This window comes from Vipera ursinii, assembly GCF_947247035.1.
Source record: "Vipera ursinii genome assembly, chromosome: Z".
NCBI classification, from domain to species: Eukaryota; Metazoa; Chordata; class Lepidosauria; order Squamata; family Viperidae; genus Vipera; species Vipera ursinii.
The window spans coordinates 56953470-56972806 of NC_139517.1; the positions used below are offsets into that span (position 1 = coordinate 56953470).

A 19337-nucleotide genomic window follows, 5' to 3' on the forward strand; every position below is an offset into this window, starting at 1 on the left:
GAGATAATAATGCAATATGGGAAGGTTTCTGGATTTAAAGTTAATATACAAAAAACTAAAATTCTGGCCAAAAATATGACAGCTTCGCAAAAGGCTCTCTTAGAAGGATTAACTGGATTCGAGATTGTTAAAAGGGTCAAATATTTGGGGGTGCTTCTGTCGCCCTCTAATACAAAGTTATATAAAAACAACTATGAAAAATTATGGAGGAAAATTCAAAAAGAAATGGAGAGTTGGGAAAAATTGCAACTGTCTTTGTTGGGGCGAATCGCAGCAGTGAAAATGAATGTCCTGCCTAAATTTTTATTTTTATTTCAAATGATACCGATTCTTAAGAAAGATTCTAATCTGGAGGAATGGCAGCGAGGTATCAATAAATTTGTTTGGGCAGGGAAAAGGCCACGAGTTAAACTTAAGATTATGCAGGATACTCGTGAAAGAGGTGGTCTTAAAATGCCCAATTTTAAATTATATTATGAAGCTGCTGCGTTAGCAGGAATAAGTGATTGGCTTAATTTGACACAAGAGAGATTATTAAATCTTGAGGGCCATGACTTGTTGTTTGGCTGGCACGCATATTTGTTGTATGATAAGAAGGTAGATAATGTGTTTAGAGTGCATATTTTAAGACAGGCATTGTTGAGACTTTGGAAGAAGTATAGACATAAGTTAGATTGCAAGATACCATTGTGGGCAATCCCAAAACACGCAATAGAAAATATAAATGTTGGTTTTAAACATGATGTGACTACGTATAAGGAGATTTTAAGTTTGGAAAGAAATGTCTGGTGTCTGAAACCATACAGCCTCTTGCGATATGAGAAGATTGTCCAAACTTGGTTTCAATATACTCAGCTACGGGCCAGGTGGAAAGAAGATCAGAAAACTGGTTTTACAATGACTGATGAAAATCTGATAAAGCAAATCAGAAATCAGGGTCCAGCACATATTAAACGGATATATCTTGCTTTGATAGAAATTGACTCAGAAACAGAACTTGTTAAAGATTGTATGATTAAATGGGCCCAAAACATCCAAGAAGTTATTACGATGGACACGTGGGAAAGGATTTGGGTGAGGAACGTAAAATTCACACAAGCTCAAAATTTAAGAGAGAACTTTTATAAAATGTTTTACAGATGGCATTTAGATCCTAAAAAGCTTGCAAGTATGTATCCGAACTATCAGCCTAAATGCTGGAGGTGTGGTGAAGAAGATGCAACATATTTTCATATATGGTGGACTTGTAAAAAGGTTAAGGCTTTTTGGATAAAAATTTGGTGGAATATGCAGAAGATTTTTAAGCAAAGGATAAAGTTTTGTCCGCAACTTTTTTTGTTGGGAATAATTACAGATGTTACAGTTGTGGACACTAAGTTGATTCTGAATTTAATTACGGCAGCAAGACTCTTAATAGGTCAGTATTGGAAGAAGGAGGAACTGCCGACTATAGAAGAATGGACCTTAAAGGTTTCTGACCTGGCAGAGATGGCAAAGATATCGGCTTATTTGAAAGATCACTCGCAAGAACGTTATATTATGGAGTGGAGAAAATGGATCGAGTATATCCAGAATAAATATGGGACTAAAAAGTTTCATGTAGCATTTGAATAAGTCTTCCTTTCTTTTCTCTTTTTTCCCCTCTTTTTTATATATTTTATATTAATAGTGTTTGTAGTTATCCTATATGAGCTAGAGAGAGATAGATTTTAGAGTTTATGGTTGTTAGCATATGGATGTTTATGATTGTTTTTTTTGTTTTTTATACCTTGTACTTAGCTCTGGGAAGTCGGGGGGGAGGGGAGGGGGGGAGGGGTAGGGAGGGAGGGATAGGGGAGGGGTAGGGGGGATTGTTAAAGATAAAATGTATGATAAAACTTTTCAATAAAAAAAAAGATTTTCTCAAAAATTAGTTACATTTAAGAATTTAACTCTATTTTTCCATATGAACCATCTCACACTTTTACATTTCTTAAGAAGTAAATGAAACAGTAGAAAAAAAGAAAGAAAAGCAAGAGTAAAGAAGCATAAAAATAACATACTACTTAATATATATATCCCTGCTAAGCTAATATGTATTTATTTCCTAAATATCTTATTCTTTTTAACCATAATTAAAAAACAGGTTTAATCTTTAAACATTCCATTTAATACATCTAGTCATCTAGTCCTTTAACTCTTATTCAAAACATTTTTATCCATTATAATTTTCTTAAATTTGATCATATTTAAATATCTAAAACATTTCCTTACCTAAGTCATTTCAACTTTTTTATATTACTCATATCAAGAAAAAGAACAAAAAGGGGGAAAAACATACTATATTATATTTAGAGAATTCATCCCTCTTAGAGTGACATATATATTCCAAAACTTTTCTATTTCTTTAACCGTATTCAAACAAATGTTTCTTCTTAAAGTATTTTCTCTGGTAAGTCCCATCATCTATTTTATTAGCTTCCAATTTAGTCTTTTTCTTTTGCCCAGTGTCTTTCTTAATCAATGTAATTTGCTGAATGAAATTTTTTTTCCATATGTTCATAAATGTTGCTGCAGATATAAAAAGTAAATCAGGAGAAGTGTCTTTATATGGGATTTCTGCCTTTCCATGTTTGTTGAAATTCTTTTTCTTTCTCTCCGCTTATCTTATCATTTCCTTTCTCTCCAATGACATATCTACAGTCCATTTTATCCAATCTGTTTTCTTGTCCTTAGATTTATTTTGTAGTCTTAAGGGATAAGTAGTTTTTTCCAATTCTTGTGAATTTTTCCCCACTAGGATTAAATCATGTTTCCTTGTTTTGTTAAGTTCCATTTTTAAGTCTCTATTCTCAATTCTATATCTATTTATCTGTTTTATCTGCTTCTTCTCTGTTGTTATTTTCTGCGAATTTTCTTGTTGTACAGTTAACTTGGAAATTGATTGATTTACACAATTTAAAGCTCTATAAAACAAAATGTTAGCAGCAGCTTGGAATATATGTGGCTTTTTGTAGCTATATTCTGCTTCTGTAATGATCAAAGGAGATGTCTCTTAAAACCTATTGGCTCAATAATTATAAGAAACTCACCTGTGATACTTGATGAGATTAAATCCCTGATTTTTTTTTTGCAAAAATTTTAGTAAAAGAGAAAGATAAACCCTCACTTTTTAAAATCGTGTGGGCATAACTTGTCAAAAGTATCAAAATTGCTTCCATTTGAATAGCTCACTTTGATTTAGATTCATGCCAGGAATCTTAATGCAAACCAGGGGGCATAGTTGGCTACTTGGTTCTGTGCAGCTACAACAAAATGATTCACAACTAATGATGTGACAATTGGGAAATATCAGCACTTTTTTACATGCTTATTAAAGCAAGGCCTTGTGTAATACATGGCCTTTTGATACTTTCATAACCAAAAGACTTTCACTCCAATAAATCTTTTTTGTATTGTTTTGTGCAGGTGACTCATTGGCACAGTCCCTACTTCTTTGCCTATTTTCCTACTGCCAATTCTTTCCCGGCTCTTTTGGCTGATATGTTATCCGGGGGCATAGGATGCATTGGATTTTCATGGGTAAGTTCTGTATGGGCAAGAAAGAACTAGTTCCTAGCAGATACAATTACTACATGTGTTTTTATATTTCAAAAGTATTAGATATCCAGGGATTTTTGAAGATATTTTCTTCAAACAGAAGCCACAGAGGGGCTACATGGCTTTTCAAAAGTCTAGTTTTCATTGAAGTGGTAGATTAGAGGAGAGCTCTACCACTTCAATTTGAAACTTAACATTAAGAAAACCAAGATCATGGCATCTGGTGCTCTCAATTCCTAGCAAATAGATGGAGAAGAAATGGAAGTAGTGACAGATTTTATTTTCCTGGGCTCCAAGATCACCAGGACTGCAGCCAAGAAATTAAAAGACGCTTGCTCCTGGGGAGGAAAGCTACGGCAAATCTAGACAGCACATTAAAAAGCAGAAACATCACCCTGCCAACAAAAGCGCATATAGTCAAGGTTATGGTCTTCCCAGTTGCAATATATGGATGTGAAAGTTGGACCATAAGAAAGGCTGAGTGCCAATGAATTGAGGCTTTTGAACTATGGTGCTGGAGAAGACTTTTGCGAGTCCCTTGGACTGCAAGGTGATTAAATCGGTCAGTCCTAGAAAAGATCAACCCTTACTGCTCTTTAGAAGGCTAGATCCTGAATTTGAAACTCAAATACTTTGGCCACCTAATTGAGAAGGAAGGACTCACTGCAGAAGAGGCTAATGCTGGGAAAGATTGAGGGCAAGAGAAGAAGGGGACGACAGAGAATGAGGTGGCTGGATGGAGTCACTGAAGCAGTAGGCATGAGCTTAAATGGACTCCAGAAGATGGTAGAGGACAGGAAGGCCTGGAGGAACGTTGTCCATGGGGTTGCAATGGGTCTGACATAACTTTGCAGCTAACAACAACAACCACCTCAATACAGGTAGTCCTCAACTTATGACAACATTTGAGCCCAAAATTTATACTGCTAAGTAAGAAATTTGTTAGGTCAGGTTTGCCCCATTTTATGATTTTTCTTGCCACATTTGTTAAGTGAATCACTGCAGTTGTTTAATTAGTAACACAATTGTTAAATGAATCTGGTTTTCCCATTAACTTTGTCAGAAGGTTCCAAAATGTTATCACCTGACCCTGGGATACTGCAACCTTTATTAATGTGAGTCAATTGTTAAGCATTCAAATGTAAATCATATGACTATGGGGATGCTGCAATGGTCATAAGTGTGAAAAATGGTCACAAATCACTTTTTTCAGTGCCCTTGTAACTTTGAAGAGTCATTAAATGAACTGTTGTAAATTGAGGATTACCTGTATAAAGATAGGGTTTAACATAACTGCATGTACAAAAGTGTTTCCTTTCCATACAATAAAAAACCAAAACTCTCAGTAGATTCTAACCTAGGCTACAGACTAGCACTTATAGAATATGTCTATAGTGGAAACAGTTTTCTATAGGAACACTTGTATCAAAGAAGATGAAAACCAGAACATTTGACATTAGGCTACCTTCATGGCAACTTTGGATCAGACAGAAGCAATATTTTGGGAATATGTCCTTTAACAATGAGAATAATTCAGTCTCAGAATGTTGAAAGTTGTATAAAATTAAGCAGTATTCTTTCTATACTTAACTTCTCTAACTGCCTTTTTGAATTCTGGTAGTAATCATATAAAGAGAATTATCAGCAGAGATGATGCTTATTTCTCTCTCCCTCCCTCTCCCTCTCTTCTCTCCCTTTCTCCTCTCTCTCTCTTTCTCTTTCTCTCTCTCTCACACACACATGGCATGATTTCAAATTTTGACATTTTTGCCTATAGTTTAAAATTTTGTGAGAATGAGTTAATATACCTGTCACACATAGCAGTTACTCAAATGGATCATTAATTATCTTTTTTCTGAGTTACACTCGATGCTCTCATGTTTTATTGCTTACCTATTCTGTGGAATCTTCTCAAATGTGTAAATATCTAAAGGTAACCACTAGAGACTTTTATTTCCTTTTTACCATATTTTCCCATTCAAGGCTTCAAGCCCAGCTTGTACTGAATTGGAAACAGTCATGCTGGATTGGCTAGGAAAGATGATCAATTTGCCTCCACAATTTCTGGCTGGGAAGGATGGAGAAGGAGGTGGGGTAATCCAGGTAATTTAGAATATTTGCTACTGAATTTGATTTGTATTCTATTTAAAAGGGATAGAACATTATACTATAAACATTGTCATATTATTTCTTTTAAAAGATAATAGTGTCATTTTTTCTATTTCTGATTCAGTTCTCTGAATATTTCAGAATTCTGTCCAAAACAAAATCATTACACAAAGTGGAAAAAAGCTAAAAATATCTGGGGAATTTTGCAGTGATGAAAAAAACGTTATCTAAAAAAATATTAAAGGGAATGCTTAGATACAGTAAGCCCAGAGGCCATTTCAAGGGAAATGAAATCCAGGTCAGATAGAAATTGGAATAAAGTAGGTAGAAAAGGAAAATAAAAGACATATCTGGGAGCATAAATAGGAATATTTTAAGGATAAGTCTACAGTAACATTATTTCATACATCAATTTTTGGAAATAGATGAGTGGTTCCAAAAGAATAGACTACCCAGAGGGTCATTTTCATGCAACTATGCCATGATACAAAATCAGCAGGGCATTTTGGATTTGTAAAAATATTACATTTAATTAAAAGGCAATTTTGTGGCCATCCATGAAAAAGGACATAGGAAATTATGTGGCCAGCTGTCCAACATGTGCAACAGCTAAGAGGTTGCAAGGGAAGTAACCCGGACTGCTACAACCAGTGGCGAACTCCTCAGCCCCCTCGAAGGAAATATCCATGGATTTACCAGAAAGCAATGGAAACAGTCATCTGGGGAGTTACGGACTTGTTTTCCAAACAAGTGCATTTTATCCCTTGTCAAAAGATTGCCACCCCAAAAACCTTAGTGAAACTATTCGTGCAGCACATCTACAGACTGCATGGGACCCCAACGCATCATATCTGATAGGGGAGTGCAATTTACAACAAAATTTTGGAAGAAATTTTTATCTCTCTTAGGAACCACTCAGGCACTGTCATCTAGTCATCATCCTCAATGGCCAATAAGAACGATCTAACTCTATACTTGAGCAATACTTAAGATGCTTTATTAATTTTGAGCAAACAAATTGGACGGACCTACTCCCTTTCGCAGAAGTTGCTTACAATAATGCAATCCACTCAAGCACAGGCTACACTCCCTTTCAAATGGCCACTGGTCAAACTTTCAACCCTATGCCAGAACTAATCCCAAACGAACTGGAAATCCCATCACTGAAAGAATGGATTGCACAGTTACAAAACACCTGGCCAATAGTTAGGAAAGCCTTAAATGAAGCTAGGCAAGCATACAAAGCACAAGCAGACAAAAAGAGTGTTGAGCCCATACCATTCAGTGTAGGAAAAATGGTATATTTATCTAAAAAATACCTAAAATCCTTATAGCCCCATCTAAAACTTGGACCAAAATATATAGGACATTTTCTAATTAAAAGAGTCATAAATCCAGTAACAGTAGAATTACAACGACCCAAAAACCTTAGGCAAATACAACCAATTTTTCACTGCAGTTTGCTGAAAAGAGAACAACAGTCACCCTTACAGCTAAAACTCCCCACCACCACCTCCAATCATGGTTGAAAGAGAACAACACTTCGAGATAAAAGAAATCCTAGATTCTAGGAAGTATCATGGAGCAACTCAATACCCAGTAGCACAGAAACACATTCCCTCCTCAGAAAACGAGTGGGTCCATAAATGTCACTTCAGAGCACTGAAACTGCTAAAGAAGTTTCATACAGAATATCCCAACAAACCAGACTAACCTCTATTTTTTTCCCCTCTACAGATGGATCTCTCCCATTTTGGGGGGTAGCAGGATGTCAGAATCCATTTATATTTCATTTCTAACTATGTCCTCTGATCTAAAACCAAATCTCACCTTTCTCTGGATTCTGCCATGCTCCCAAGGGGGATATGCATGTGGGTTTTATTGCTTTCACTTCCTCTATTAACTACAATGTAACCTTTTATTTACTTGCCTTCATGTCCCTATCCATTACAAGGTAACAAATTGCCTCCTATACACAGAGGCAAGACAAATAACACAAAAACATAAACAGTCCTTTTAACTCTCAGCTTGCCTGCAGTCTGCAAAGAGAGACTTAGAAATGTCTTCTGTGGTTGTGAAGCAGGAACCAACTGGTCTGGATTTCAAAATGTCCAGGTTAGACAAGAGCACAATTCACTATCTCGGGATAACATGTTTGTTCCCAGCAGAATCCAGTGAAAGGTGAGTTTTGGTTTTAGATCTGAGGAGATTGTTAGAAATGAAATATAAATGGATTCTGACAGTAGGTCGGTATCCATTGTTTAAAATGAATTTGTGGAAGTTTGTATTAGGATATTTTTTTTCTGTTTAATCATGTCTAATTATCAGAGTCTGCTTGGAGGAGTCCCTGCATTCTTCTTGGCAATATTTTTCAAAAATGTTTTACCAATGCCTCCTTTTTAGAGCTGAAATAAAGTAACTGGCCCAAGATCACCCACCTGGTTTTGTGCCTAAGAGTAGAACTCAACATCCTCAATTTCAAACTGATGCTTAACCAATACACCAAATTGGCTCTGTATTATCTGGCAAAGTGTAAATTGTCATGTCATAATTATGATTATCCCTGTATCTTCAGATTGAGATGCCACCGCATCTCAAGACTCAGACACTGATGAATAATGAAATCAGATAAATATATAAAACCAAGTTTCAAATTCTGGATTTGCTTGCCTCTAGGTCTGGTATGGTTTCTGATTTTAGTATTTCTATTTGATTTGTTCATATCAATTATTGGAGAATAAATGCACACATTTGATTTTTCTGTGACTGATTACTGCATGTTTGATAACTGAGCTGACTGTTCTTTAATTTCCCATTCACATATACAAGTTATCTTTTGAAGTTTCATTTAAAGGATTGTGCATATGTAGATTTGTCCTAGAACTTATTGTTACCAAATTCATTGCATGCAAATGTGACATTCTTATGAGGATAGTGCCCAGTAGAAAAATAGCAACTTCATTATAGATTCCTTCTTTGTGAATTTGATAACTAAGCTTATGTTTCTTTGTACTTTTTCATGCCAGGTAAAGTTTCAGAGTTTTGTTTTTTAACAAAGTTATAATGAGCTTTATCAGACCTTGAATCTTTTGCCAAAATATTCAGCACAAATAATCTTTTCTCTACCTTTACATTATAGTGCCATGTATTTATATGTTATATTTATAAAATCTTGCAATAGTGTGTTTTGTGCTGATGACATAGGACATTTATGTCTGTTTATTAACTCATTTTTAGTGACAACACATGATTGCCAATAATTGTGGATGCTGTTTTTATTGTTTAACTTTAGGACAGAAGGAAATGGTTTAAGGCCTCTCCTGCTATTACCAGAGAGGAAGCAATTTGTGCAGATGGTTTTCTTTTTGCACAGTCATAATAACAGTGATAGAAACAGGAAAGGACATGTGAAACATGGGTTTTATATTAAACTGCCAATCTTTCCTAGATTTAAAACCAAATGATTATTTGCACTATTCACTTATGAAAATTGGTGCTTAATTGCAGCTGAAAAGACAAATCAATATGAAATCATTGCCTGCTACTTCAAATGTGCCACTTAAAACAATTAAAGATGAAAGAAAATGTCTGCTGGGGACTTTATTCAGCAATAAATATGCTGGCTCTTGAGTCTATTCACCATAGTAACCTCTATTTGTACAGAAAAATGAAATCGACTGTGCACTTAGTATTTGTGTCATTTTAAAAAGCGAAGTTTCTCATCAGAGCCTTTAGCTGATTATTTCACTGTGTCATTTTATTAGAGGTGCATCCATCCATATTTAAGAATGCAAACCCTGTTAATTTTAGAATGTTTTAGAAAGGTGAAATCAGCTGGATTCCACCTTTAATTTTAAAAAGGTCTCTGCCTCTTTGCTGTTTTTTTCTGGACTAAGATCACTTTCACCTAAATGCACTTATAGCCTCTTGACATCTAAATTAAGCATGGATGACATACTGCATTGTATACATTGTGTCAGGAAGAAGGAATTCTTACCCCGATTAGACCAACAAGATGATCTGATTTTGGGTCATGCTCAATACCATCAATTGTACTGTATAAGCAAAACCAATGCAGTAGATACTCATTAATTTAGGACAATTTTTACTGGATTCTCTTGTCCAACTTGTCCAATTTTCCATCATAGGGAACTGCCAGTGAAGCTACCTTGGTTGCCCTGCTGGCCGCTCGAACCAAAGCAATCCATCATGTTCAGTTAGACAATGAAAACCTGACTCAGGGAGAAATCATTGGTCGACTGATAGCTTATACTTCTGATCAAGTGAGTACATTATTTCTTGCATTATTGTAGGTATGGAAATGAAATTATATATACGGTAGTACTCATGCAGCATAGTTTACGATTTCATTAAGATGTTATGCCTTTCATTCTTAGGTTGATTTTTTATCATTCTCAATAATACAGATACCTGACAGACAAGCAATACATATTAATAAACAAAGATGCTAAAATGAATTTGTTTATTTTGAAAGCAGTGCAGGGTGAATTGTGTCCTGAATCAATACTGGGGAATTGTGGCATTTACAGCTGATACTTGGTGAGCCTTGGAGGCAAAGAGCAGCAAGGAACAATATCTTGCTGCTTTGAAAACATTTGTTTGGTCTGATTTGGATTCTGGAGCTGTTTCTGTCTCCCCCCCCCCAATTCTAATTTTTCTAATGCCACAGACTACCCGTGTTATATCTTCTGTTTTTTATAAGAAGACTAAATTGCTTACATCCACATCCTCCTCCTTTTGTATTTGAACTTGAGTATAGATATATATTTTAAATTTTTCTGTAATTTTGGATATGACATAATAAATTGCTATTCCTGAAATTGCAAAGAGGTAGTATTCATGCAATCATTTTCTTCAAGTCATTTACAAAACCTGGTGACTACAGCAATAAATCCATTCAGTTTTCAAGATGCTTGTTTTAGAAGCAACTTGTTTTATTGCTAGGGCTTAGAAAAAAATAGTGTCCAAAGACATCCAGCTGGCTTTCAGTTGAAGACAGGATTAGAACTCACTATCCCAGCTTCTGATTGGATCTAATTCTGTTAGCAATGGCCAAATATAGCCTTCCTCCACCTGGGACCCTGCAATTGTCAGAATACCTCAGCTAACAGGTCCCAGTCAAGAGAACTTAGTTTTCTTCTGACATTTTATTGGGACTGATTCATCTATATAGGCACCAGGGCCTGTTAACTCCAAAAGAATAGTTTCAGGAAGTGAAATCAAAGTAAATCACAACAGTTCACTTTAGTTGAATTGTGTCTTCAATTTTTTTTAAAAAATGTCATGTTACAGTAATTTATGCTATGCTTTGATGAATTTAAATATTTTTGTAGTATTTCAGTATTATTGTTCTATCTATTTTGCCTCATTAATTTGGAAGTTCATGGTATATTAAAAAGTAAATAAATCAATAGATGTGATCTCAAAATCAGTAGACATGATCTCATCATTATTTAAGCGGTCTTTAATAGACACCAGTGTGGTGGAATAAATAATGTTTTTGACTGGTAAGGGGGAGACTCAGGCTCTAGTTCACCCTTAACCATAGAAACAGCCAATAATTCTTTCTCATTTCAGCCCACCTCACCAAGTTTTTATGGGAAAAGATCTATGGGAGCATTAGGTATTATTATTAAATTTATCTTGAGTCACCTTGTGGTTCAAGGTGACTCAGAGCAGCTTATAGTAAGATAAAATGTACAAATATCAACAATTATAAATATAAAAAGATTATAAATGTTTAGTGATAGTCCTAAATGAAAGATAGGACATAAATCAGATGAATGAATAAATGATCATTTAGACTTATTGAGATGAAACTTTATATGTTCAGACCTGGTCAGTAAGTAGAAATATGGAGCTAAGTTGATCGGCTCACTATCACTGTGATTAAAAGTCACTTTAATTATTAGTCAGCAACTAAATCAGAAATAAAAAGGGAAAAGGAGTAAAAATAAGCATAAATATTATAAGCATATACAGTAATAATGCAAACAAATTAAATCTTAAATCTTCCTATAGCTCTCCTGCCAATCCTTGATGCTAGATAACAAAATGTTAAATATTGCAAGTCAAAAACCACAAACTTCTCACCTGTTTTACACTTGATCCATTAGGGTGGGTCCTTCCTAAGTGTCTTTTTCTGACCAGTGTTCCTGCCTGTCTTGTCTGATTGTTTTTAGGCAGCATCTCTTCTTATCCCCAGGTCATCCACACATTCTATTATGTACCATGAGGATAAGAGAGAATCCTGAATAAGACAGAACTTTGGTTTCATACTTGAATATAGGACTGAAATGGCATTTATTCCTCTGGGAATGTGCAGCCATCTTGGACACTATCAACTATGATATCCTGCTGAGTAGCTTGCAATGGCAGGCAGAGAAAGCACCATTTTGCTTTCCACTACTTCCTGACAGTGCACTTTCAGTAGGTAGTTATGGGGAGCAATATGTCCAGAACAATGTAGAGTACTTCAAGTGTAAGGACCTGCCTCAACTAGGTCTCCCAAGAAAGCAGAACTCTTGAACCAGGCATTGTCTCAAAAGGTACTTTTATTAAGAGTTAATGATAGCAAGGAATCAAAACGAAGTCTGAGGAATTATCTCATGCAAGCAGCATATCAAAAGCAATATTCATTATTCCTCCCCCCAGGGTTCCACTGTCCATTTGAATTTCAGCCAATCCACAGGTGGTATATTGTTATGGTAGCTGGCTCTTTGGTGTGCTCTTCAATGTCTCTCTCAGTTTTGTTTCCCTCTGGCTCCAGGTGCAAACTGTCTTCCATATAAGGGTGATGGTATTCTGGCACATTCCTTCCATGGGGGGAAGGGCAATGTAGCATGTGCAAAGCAAAGCATATTATATATCCCCACATTGGAATCCCCCCTCCTAATAGAATGGCCTAAAAATGGTTACAGAAACATGTATAAGCTAGAAAGTATAGTAATACATCTTTTTGTGGATCTGACATACAGCCCGCCTAGGAAAATGACAAATCCATCTTTAAGACAAAGAAAGGAGAGGGGAAAGACAAAGAAAAACATATCAATCAGGCTTATCAGGATACTTCAAATGAAAACGTTTAAGCATCCTAGGAACCCTAATATGTCTTTTATATACCCATTTGTTCTGGGAAGATGGAAAGTTTATTTATTTATTTTATTTATTTTATTAGATTTATATACCGCCCTTTCCCGAAGGACTCAGGGTGGTTTACAGGGTATATAAAACCAAACCAGTACAAAAGTTAAAAACAATTACAAAAAGATTAAATCATCCCTAAAAATAAAAACCCCAGTTAAAAATTCTCAGCCGGGGCTGAAGAGTTCAAAGAGCCAGGTCTTCAGATCCCGGCGAAATGAATGAAGGTCAGGGGCAGTCCTAAGCTCCATGGGCAGCTGGTTCCAAAGGGCAGACGCACCCACAGAGAAGGCCCTTCCCCTGGGTGTTATCCGCCAGCAGTCTTTTACCGGTGGCACCCTGAGAAGACCCTCCCTGTGTGAGCACACTGGACGAAGGGAACTTGATGCTGGCAGCAGGTGTTCCCTCAGATATCCTAGACCCAAGCCATTTAGGGCTTTATAGGTCATCACCAGCACCCTGAATCTCACCCGGAGGGCAACCGGAAACCAATGCAGCTTGCGGAGTAGAAGTGTTACATGGGAGTATTGGGAAAACCCCATCACAACTCGCGCAGCCGCATTCTGCACCAGCTGAAGCCTCTGAGTGGTCCTCAAGGGCAGCCCCATGTAGAGAGCGTTGCAGTAGTCTAGATGGGAGGTCACGAGTGCATGAGTGACTGTGCGTAGGGTATCTCGGTCCAGATAGGGTCGCAACTGGCGCACCAGGCAAACCTGGGCAAAAGCCCCCTTGGTCACAGCTCCTATATGATCTTCAAAATTGAGCCATGAATCCAGGAGGACGCCCAAGTTGTGAGCCCTATCAACGGGGGTAACACCTCACCCCCCATCGTTAAAGGTGGAATAATCTGGTTAACCCGAGATGAGGACCCAGATTGTTGGGGGCAATAAGCTGACTTTGTAATAATGCTGCTGGGGTGTGTGTGAAAGCCCTAATAAGCAGGCATATACATAGAATGAAGGCTACTGCTAAGCTTGTAAGCCGCCCTGAGTCTTTGGAGAAGGGTGGGATATAAATGGAATTAAAATAAATAAATAAAAATGCTGGTATGCACAGCCACTCAGTCTTGGCAGGATTGAGACAAAGCCTGTTTCTCCCCATCCAGACCTGGACTGCCTCCAGGCAATGGGACATCACGGCAAGGGCATCGCTGGGTTGGTTCGGGGTGGAGAAAAACAGTTGGGTATCATCAGTGTACTGATGATACCCCACCCCGAAACCATGAATGATCTCACCAAGTTGCTTCTTCCAAGCAACTAAGTACTGCATAGAACTAGGGAGCTCTAGTTCAACAGTCACTGGGTTGATAATACATTTAATAGGAAAAGGCCTGACAAACTTAGGGCCTAATTTTTAGAGGGCTGTAAAGTATTTGGTAGAGAGGTAGACTTTATCTCTTACATTAAAAGGTTTAGGTTCCACTCTCTTTTTGTCAGCCTGAGCTTTATAAGCAGCTCTGGCATCATTCAGCACGTCCAAACTGCAGGCCAGGTATTTTGCAATTGCTTAATCCATTCCTGCAGAGAAGGGATGTCGGGTTCTTTAAAAAGTAGTTCAGACATAGGGACAAATGTTTGCCCATTTGCAACCTGGAAAGGGGTGAAACCCATACTCAAATGTACAGCGTTATTGTAAGCAACTTCAGCAAAAGGCAACAAATCAGTCCAAATATCTTGTTGATAGTTGATAAAACATCTAAGATATTGTTCTAGAATAGAGTTCAGTCTCTCTATCCCACCATTCATTTGAGGATGATGACTAGATGATAGCCCCTGACTAAAACCCAAAAGTCCAGAAAAGCTTTCCAGAACTTGGAGGTGAATTGGACCTTGCAGTCCGAAGGGTAGCACCCTAAATTGAAAACAGCCCAGGGGTCAATTGAAAGCAGTCTTCTATTCAACCCCCTTCCTTTATTCTTATTCGATAGTAAACCTCCCACAAATCTAGTTCATAAAAAATCTTTCCTTTTGACAGGTGTGCTAGCATGTCCCTCATTAGAGGAAGGGGGTACACATTTTCCATGCACACAGTGTTCCATTCTCTATAATCCACACAGAGATGAAGAAACCCATCCTTCTTTTCCCTAAATAGGACAGGGGCAGCCGTTTGTGGCCTGGCAGGTTGAATGAAACCTCATACTAAGTTTTTGTCAATTAACTTATGAAGTTCATCCAAGTCCCTAGGGTCATGGAATACAACTTGGCTTTGGGAGTTTTGCCCCTGGGACAATTTTAATGGCACAGTCTGAAGATTGGTGGGGCAGAAGTTCATCTGATCTCTGCTCACTGAACACTTCTGTTAAGTCCTAGTAGTCTGGAGGGAGGCTCTGTAGTTCCTGTTCACTGAGGGCAGATGTTAATTTGCAGTGTGGTTCATGCCTCCACTCTAGGGGAGGAGCCCTCTTCTTTGGGACTTTCAGGCGTCCCTCCCTCCAATCGACTATAGGGTTCCATTTCTTTAACCATGTTAGTCCCAGCATTAGGGGCCATTCCATGCAAAGGGCCACAATAAATGCTAAAGTCTATGAGTGGCTTCCCATTACTAATTTCAGGAGTTTGGTGGTGAAACTGGCTGGGATCCCACCTGTGGTGGACCCATCAAGTTGGCAGAAGGCAATGGGAGTTTTAGTCTCCTGAGGGGTACCCTCATCTTCCCCACAGTTTTAGGCTGACCAGGCAGTGGGTGCACTTTGAGTCCAGCAGGGATGCCAATTTTATTTTCTTCCCAGTGCCCAGTAAGGACAGTTCTAAGAGCAGCGTTATTGGGTTGATTGACCCACTTACCAAGGGCTCATCATCGTAGTCACTTTCTGCCACTTCTGAGTCATCGTCTAGTGGGGTCAGAGCTTGACCCTTCAGCCCATGGGGCCGGGGGAGCCCTGTGACCTCCACTGTCCTCAGTGTCGATTCCTTTTGGCATGGTGTGGCTTTTGTTGACCTCCCACTGATGATGATGATCTCCCTTTTTTGCTGGCATTTTGCTGCAACAGTTTATTATTATTTATTATTTATTTATTATTTGGATTTATATACTGCCCCTCTCCCGAAGGACTCAAGGCAGTGTACAGGGCAATTAAAACACTATATACAACACATAATATACAAAAATTGAAATAAATTAAACCAAGTAGCCCTAAACAATAAAACATGTTCTAAAATGTAAAATGTAAAATGTAAAATCTAAAATCCCAGTCCCTTAGTCCAGGCCGGCAAGTTCAAATAGCTGATTGCTATGGTGACCTTCTTTTCTGCATTTGAAGAAGGCAGTAGAGTGGGGTTGTGGCTGTGGGCTTCTTGCTCCTTCTCCTCTCCTCTCTGGCTGTGGCTTATTTCCTAGTCTCACCTGATGCTGATACTTGTGTTGATCTATTTTCATCTCTTCTGCCAAGAGGCACCAATTGTACAATCACCCTGGGGCTCCCCTTACCACACAGGCCTTTGTACAGGTTTCATTGAGCCCATCCTGAGAAAGAACTTACCAGGATGTATTCTGGCCAGTTTAGGTAACTGGTCAGCTTTCAGAATTCCTCTGTATATTCAGTTACAGTGATTGCCCTTGCTTCACAATTTTGATGCGGTCATGGGCTTTCTGGTCTGCAGGGCAGTCTTTGAACCAATGTCAGAGGGCTGCCATAAATCAGTTGAAATCCCTCAGCTTGGGGGCATTGCAGTTGTACAGGGTCACCATCAGTCAGCTGAACTATCCTCCAGTGCCAGGGTGACTATCTTGACCTTCTCCTTGTCCATTGGCAGCATCCTCCCATGTAGGTGAAGACCTGGGCAAGGAGGAACCCCAATCACTGGGGATTTCCATCAAGCTTCGACTTCCATCAGCTTCACCTCCAAGGGCTGGGGCAGCCCCTCTCTGGGTCTTTAGGCAGGGTGTGCTCGCTGGGTGCTGCCACAGGAGGCGGGGGAAGCTGGCGCTGCTGCTGTGGTTGCAACTGGCTCCACTCTATCAGCTTTCTCATCCTGGGTGTCCCTGCAGTTTTAGCTCCTCAAAGAACTGCCTTACATATTCCAGGACTGCTTCCACCAGCTCTGTTTTGGGATCTGCTTTCCCTTCCTTGGGAGTAGGCTCCAGATTTTTCTTTTTTGCCTTTTTCTTGACACTGCCTCAGGTGATGGTTACTTTCTGAGCCCTTCCTTCCCAGTCTTCCTTTTTTCCGACCCCAAGCAACCACCTAACTCAATCGCTCTCTGTAGATCATCCTGCTTCTTCCAGGTCCCTGAAAGTGCCTTCCTTGAGGTCTGCCTACATAATAGCTTCACTCCAGATCTCTGTTTCAGCCTCTTCCATTTCACTGGCAGGAAGGGACATGTTGGTTGCAACCCACCTTGGTACGGCAGCTGCCTCTCCAGGTTGGGCAATATGCAGACCTTGCTTTATGTAAGGACCTACCTTAACTAGGTCTCCCAATAAAGCAGAACTCTTGAACCAGGCATTGTCTGAAAAGGAACTTTTATTAGTAGCTAGTGATAGCAAGGAATCACAGTGAGGTCTGAGCAATTAGTCCACATAAGCAATATGTCAAAAGCAGTATTCATTATTCCTGAATCAGCCAATCCACAGGTGGTATATTGTTATGGTAGCTTGCTCCTTTGGCGTGCTCTTCAGAGTCTCTTTTGGTTTCATTTCCCTCCAGCTCTAGGCACAAACCATCTTCCAGATAAGGGGATGATATTCCGGTGCATACCTTCTTCTGGAGGAAGGGCAATGTGGCATGTGCAAAGCAAAGCATATTGTATATTCCCATATCAGAATCCCCCTCCCAATAGAATGGCAGACCTCAAAAAATGGTTACAGAAGCATGTATAGGCTAGAAAGAATAGTAATACATATCTTTTTAAAAATATATTTTATTAATATTTTTTTAACATAATCACCATTAATATTTGGTAAACAGCATGTTATCTGAGTTTATATTTATAAACAAGCAATAACAATTAGTTTCTATAATTCCATACTCCACATAGTAGCTTTCCTTGATGTTCTCTTCTTCCAATAATATTCTCTTTTAACAGTCTTAAATCAGTGCATTTCTTAGTATTTTAATAGATAACAATTGAATATAAACATTTTTCTAGTATTTCTACAAGTAACAACCACATTAATATGAAGCTTGTTTTATAATTCATCATCTTAATCACCTTATCATAGATCTTGTTGTTAAAGTTCTTATTTAAATTTATTTTCCCCACAATGTTCAAAAACATTTTACCCATTAATATTTTCTTAGAGTTAATTACATTTAAATATTTAAGTCTTTTTCCTCATACAAGCCATCCCAACAGTTTTACATTTCTCATATCTTAACACAAAAACAAAAAAGAGAAGAAAAAAGAAGGAAATAATATACTACTTAAAAAACATGTCTCTCTTAAGCTAAAATACATTTATGTCCAAAAATTTTTTTATTCTTTTTAAGCATATTCAAACCAATATTTAATCTTTAAGTATTCCATCTAATAAATCCACAGCTAATCTTTTAGAACTATTCAAAACATTCTTATTAATTGAAATTTTCTCAAAATCCATTACACCTAATTATCTAAAACATTTTCCTCATATAAATCATCCCAACATTTTTATATTTCTCATATCATAAACAAAAGAATACTATGTTACTTGAGGAACCTAACCCTCTTAAACTAAAATTCACTTATATCCAAAATTTTATTTCTTTAACCATATTCAAACAAGTGCTTAATCTTTAAATATTCTATCTGATAAATCCCATCATCTAATTTCTTAGTTCTAACTTTAACTTTTTTTGCCAAATATTTTTCTTAGTCATTATGCTCCATGGGACCAAAAGGTCTTCCCATAGTTTTGTAGATATTGTTGTAGGTACAACAAACGAGTCTAGTATGGTGTTTTTGTGGGAATGTTTCGCCCCTTCATATTCCTTGAAAATCTTTTTCTTTCTTCTCTTAGTTTCTCTTATTTTTGGTTTCTCAAGTTCTCGTAGCTCTTCTGACAGCTTTGTAATCCACTTTGTCAAATCATTTTTCTTGTCCTTAAACTTATTTTGCAATCTTGAAGTATAAGTTGTCTTTTCCATGCCCAATATTTCCTGCAAGTTTTTTTCTGCCTGGGTTAAATAATAGTTTCTTCCATTGTTGAATTCCATCTTTAAATCTGTTTCCACTGGTTTATGTTCACTTATCTGCTTTACTTGATCACTCTCTTTTTTATTTTTTGAGATTTTTTGTTGTGAAGTTAAGTTGAATATGTGTTCATTTAAATTTTCAAAGTTATTTTTAATTTCCTCATGGTTTGGAGTCATTGTCATTTGTATTAGTTGTAACATAGCATACATTTCCTCCTGAAAAATATTTTTTTTCTTGATATATTTTTTTTCTGCACATCCCTGATGTTCCATGATAGCCAAAAATGAAAGTTTTTCTGCAAGCTTTAAAGTCATAATTCAATAAATATTTATAATCTAGGAAGGTCTATTTTTTCTAAGTTTTATAGTTCTC

The 19337-nt window shown here is 37.5% G+C and overlaps 1 protein-coding gene across 1 annotated transcript in view; it reads left to right on the top strand.

Annotated features, from left to right (window-relative positions):
- The window catches only part of DDC (dopa decarboxylase), a 185545-nt gene that overhangs the window by 21119 nt on the left and 145089 nt on the right, over positions 1-19337 (top strand). The window contains exons 3-5 of the mRNA XM_083377131.1: positions 3448-3561; positions 5563-5682; positions 9837-9971. Coding sequence (XP_083233257.1) covers positions 3448-3561; positions 5563-5682; positions 9837-9971 — 369 coding nt within the window. The remainder of the gene's footprint in view (positions 1-3447; positions 3562-5562; positions 5683-9836; positions 9972-19337) is intronic.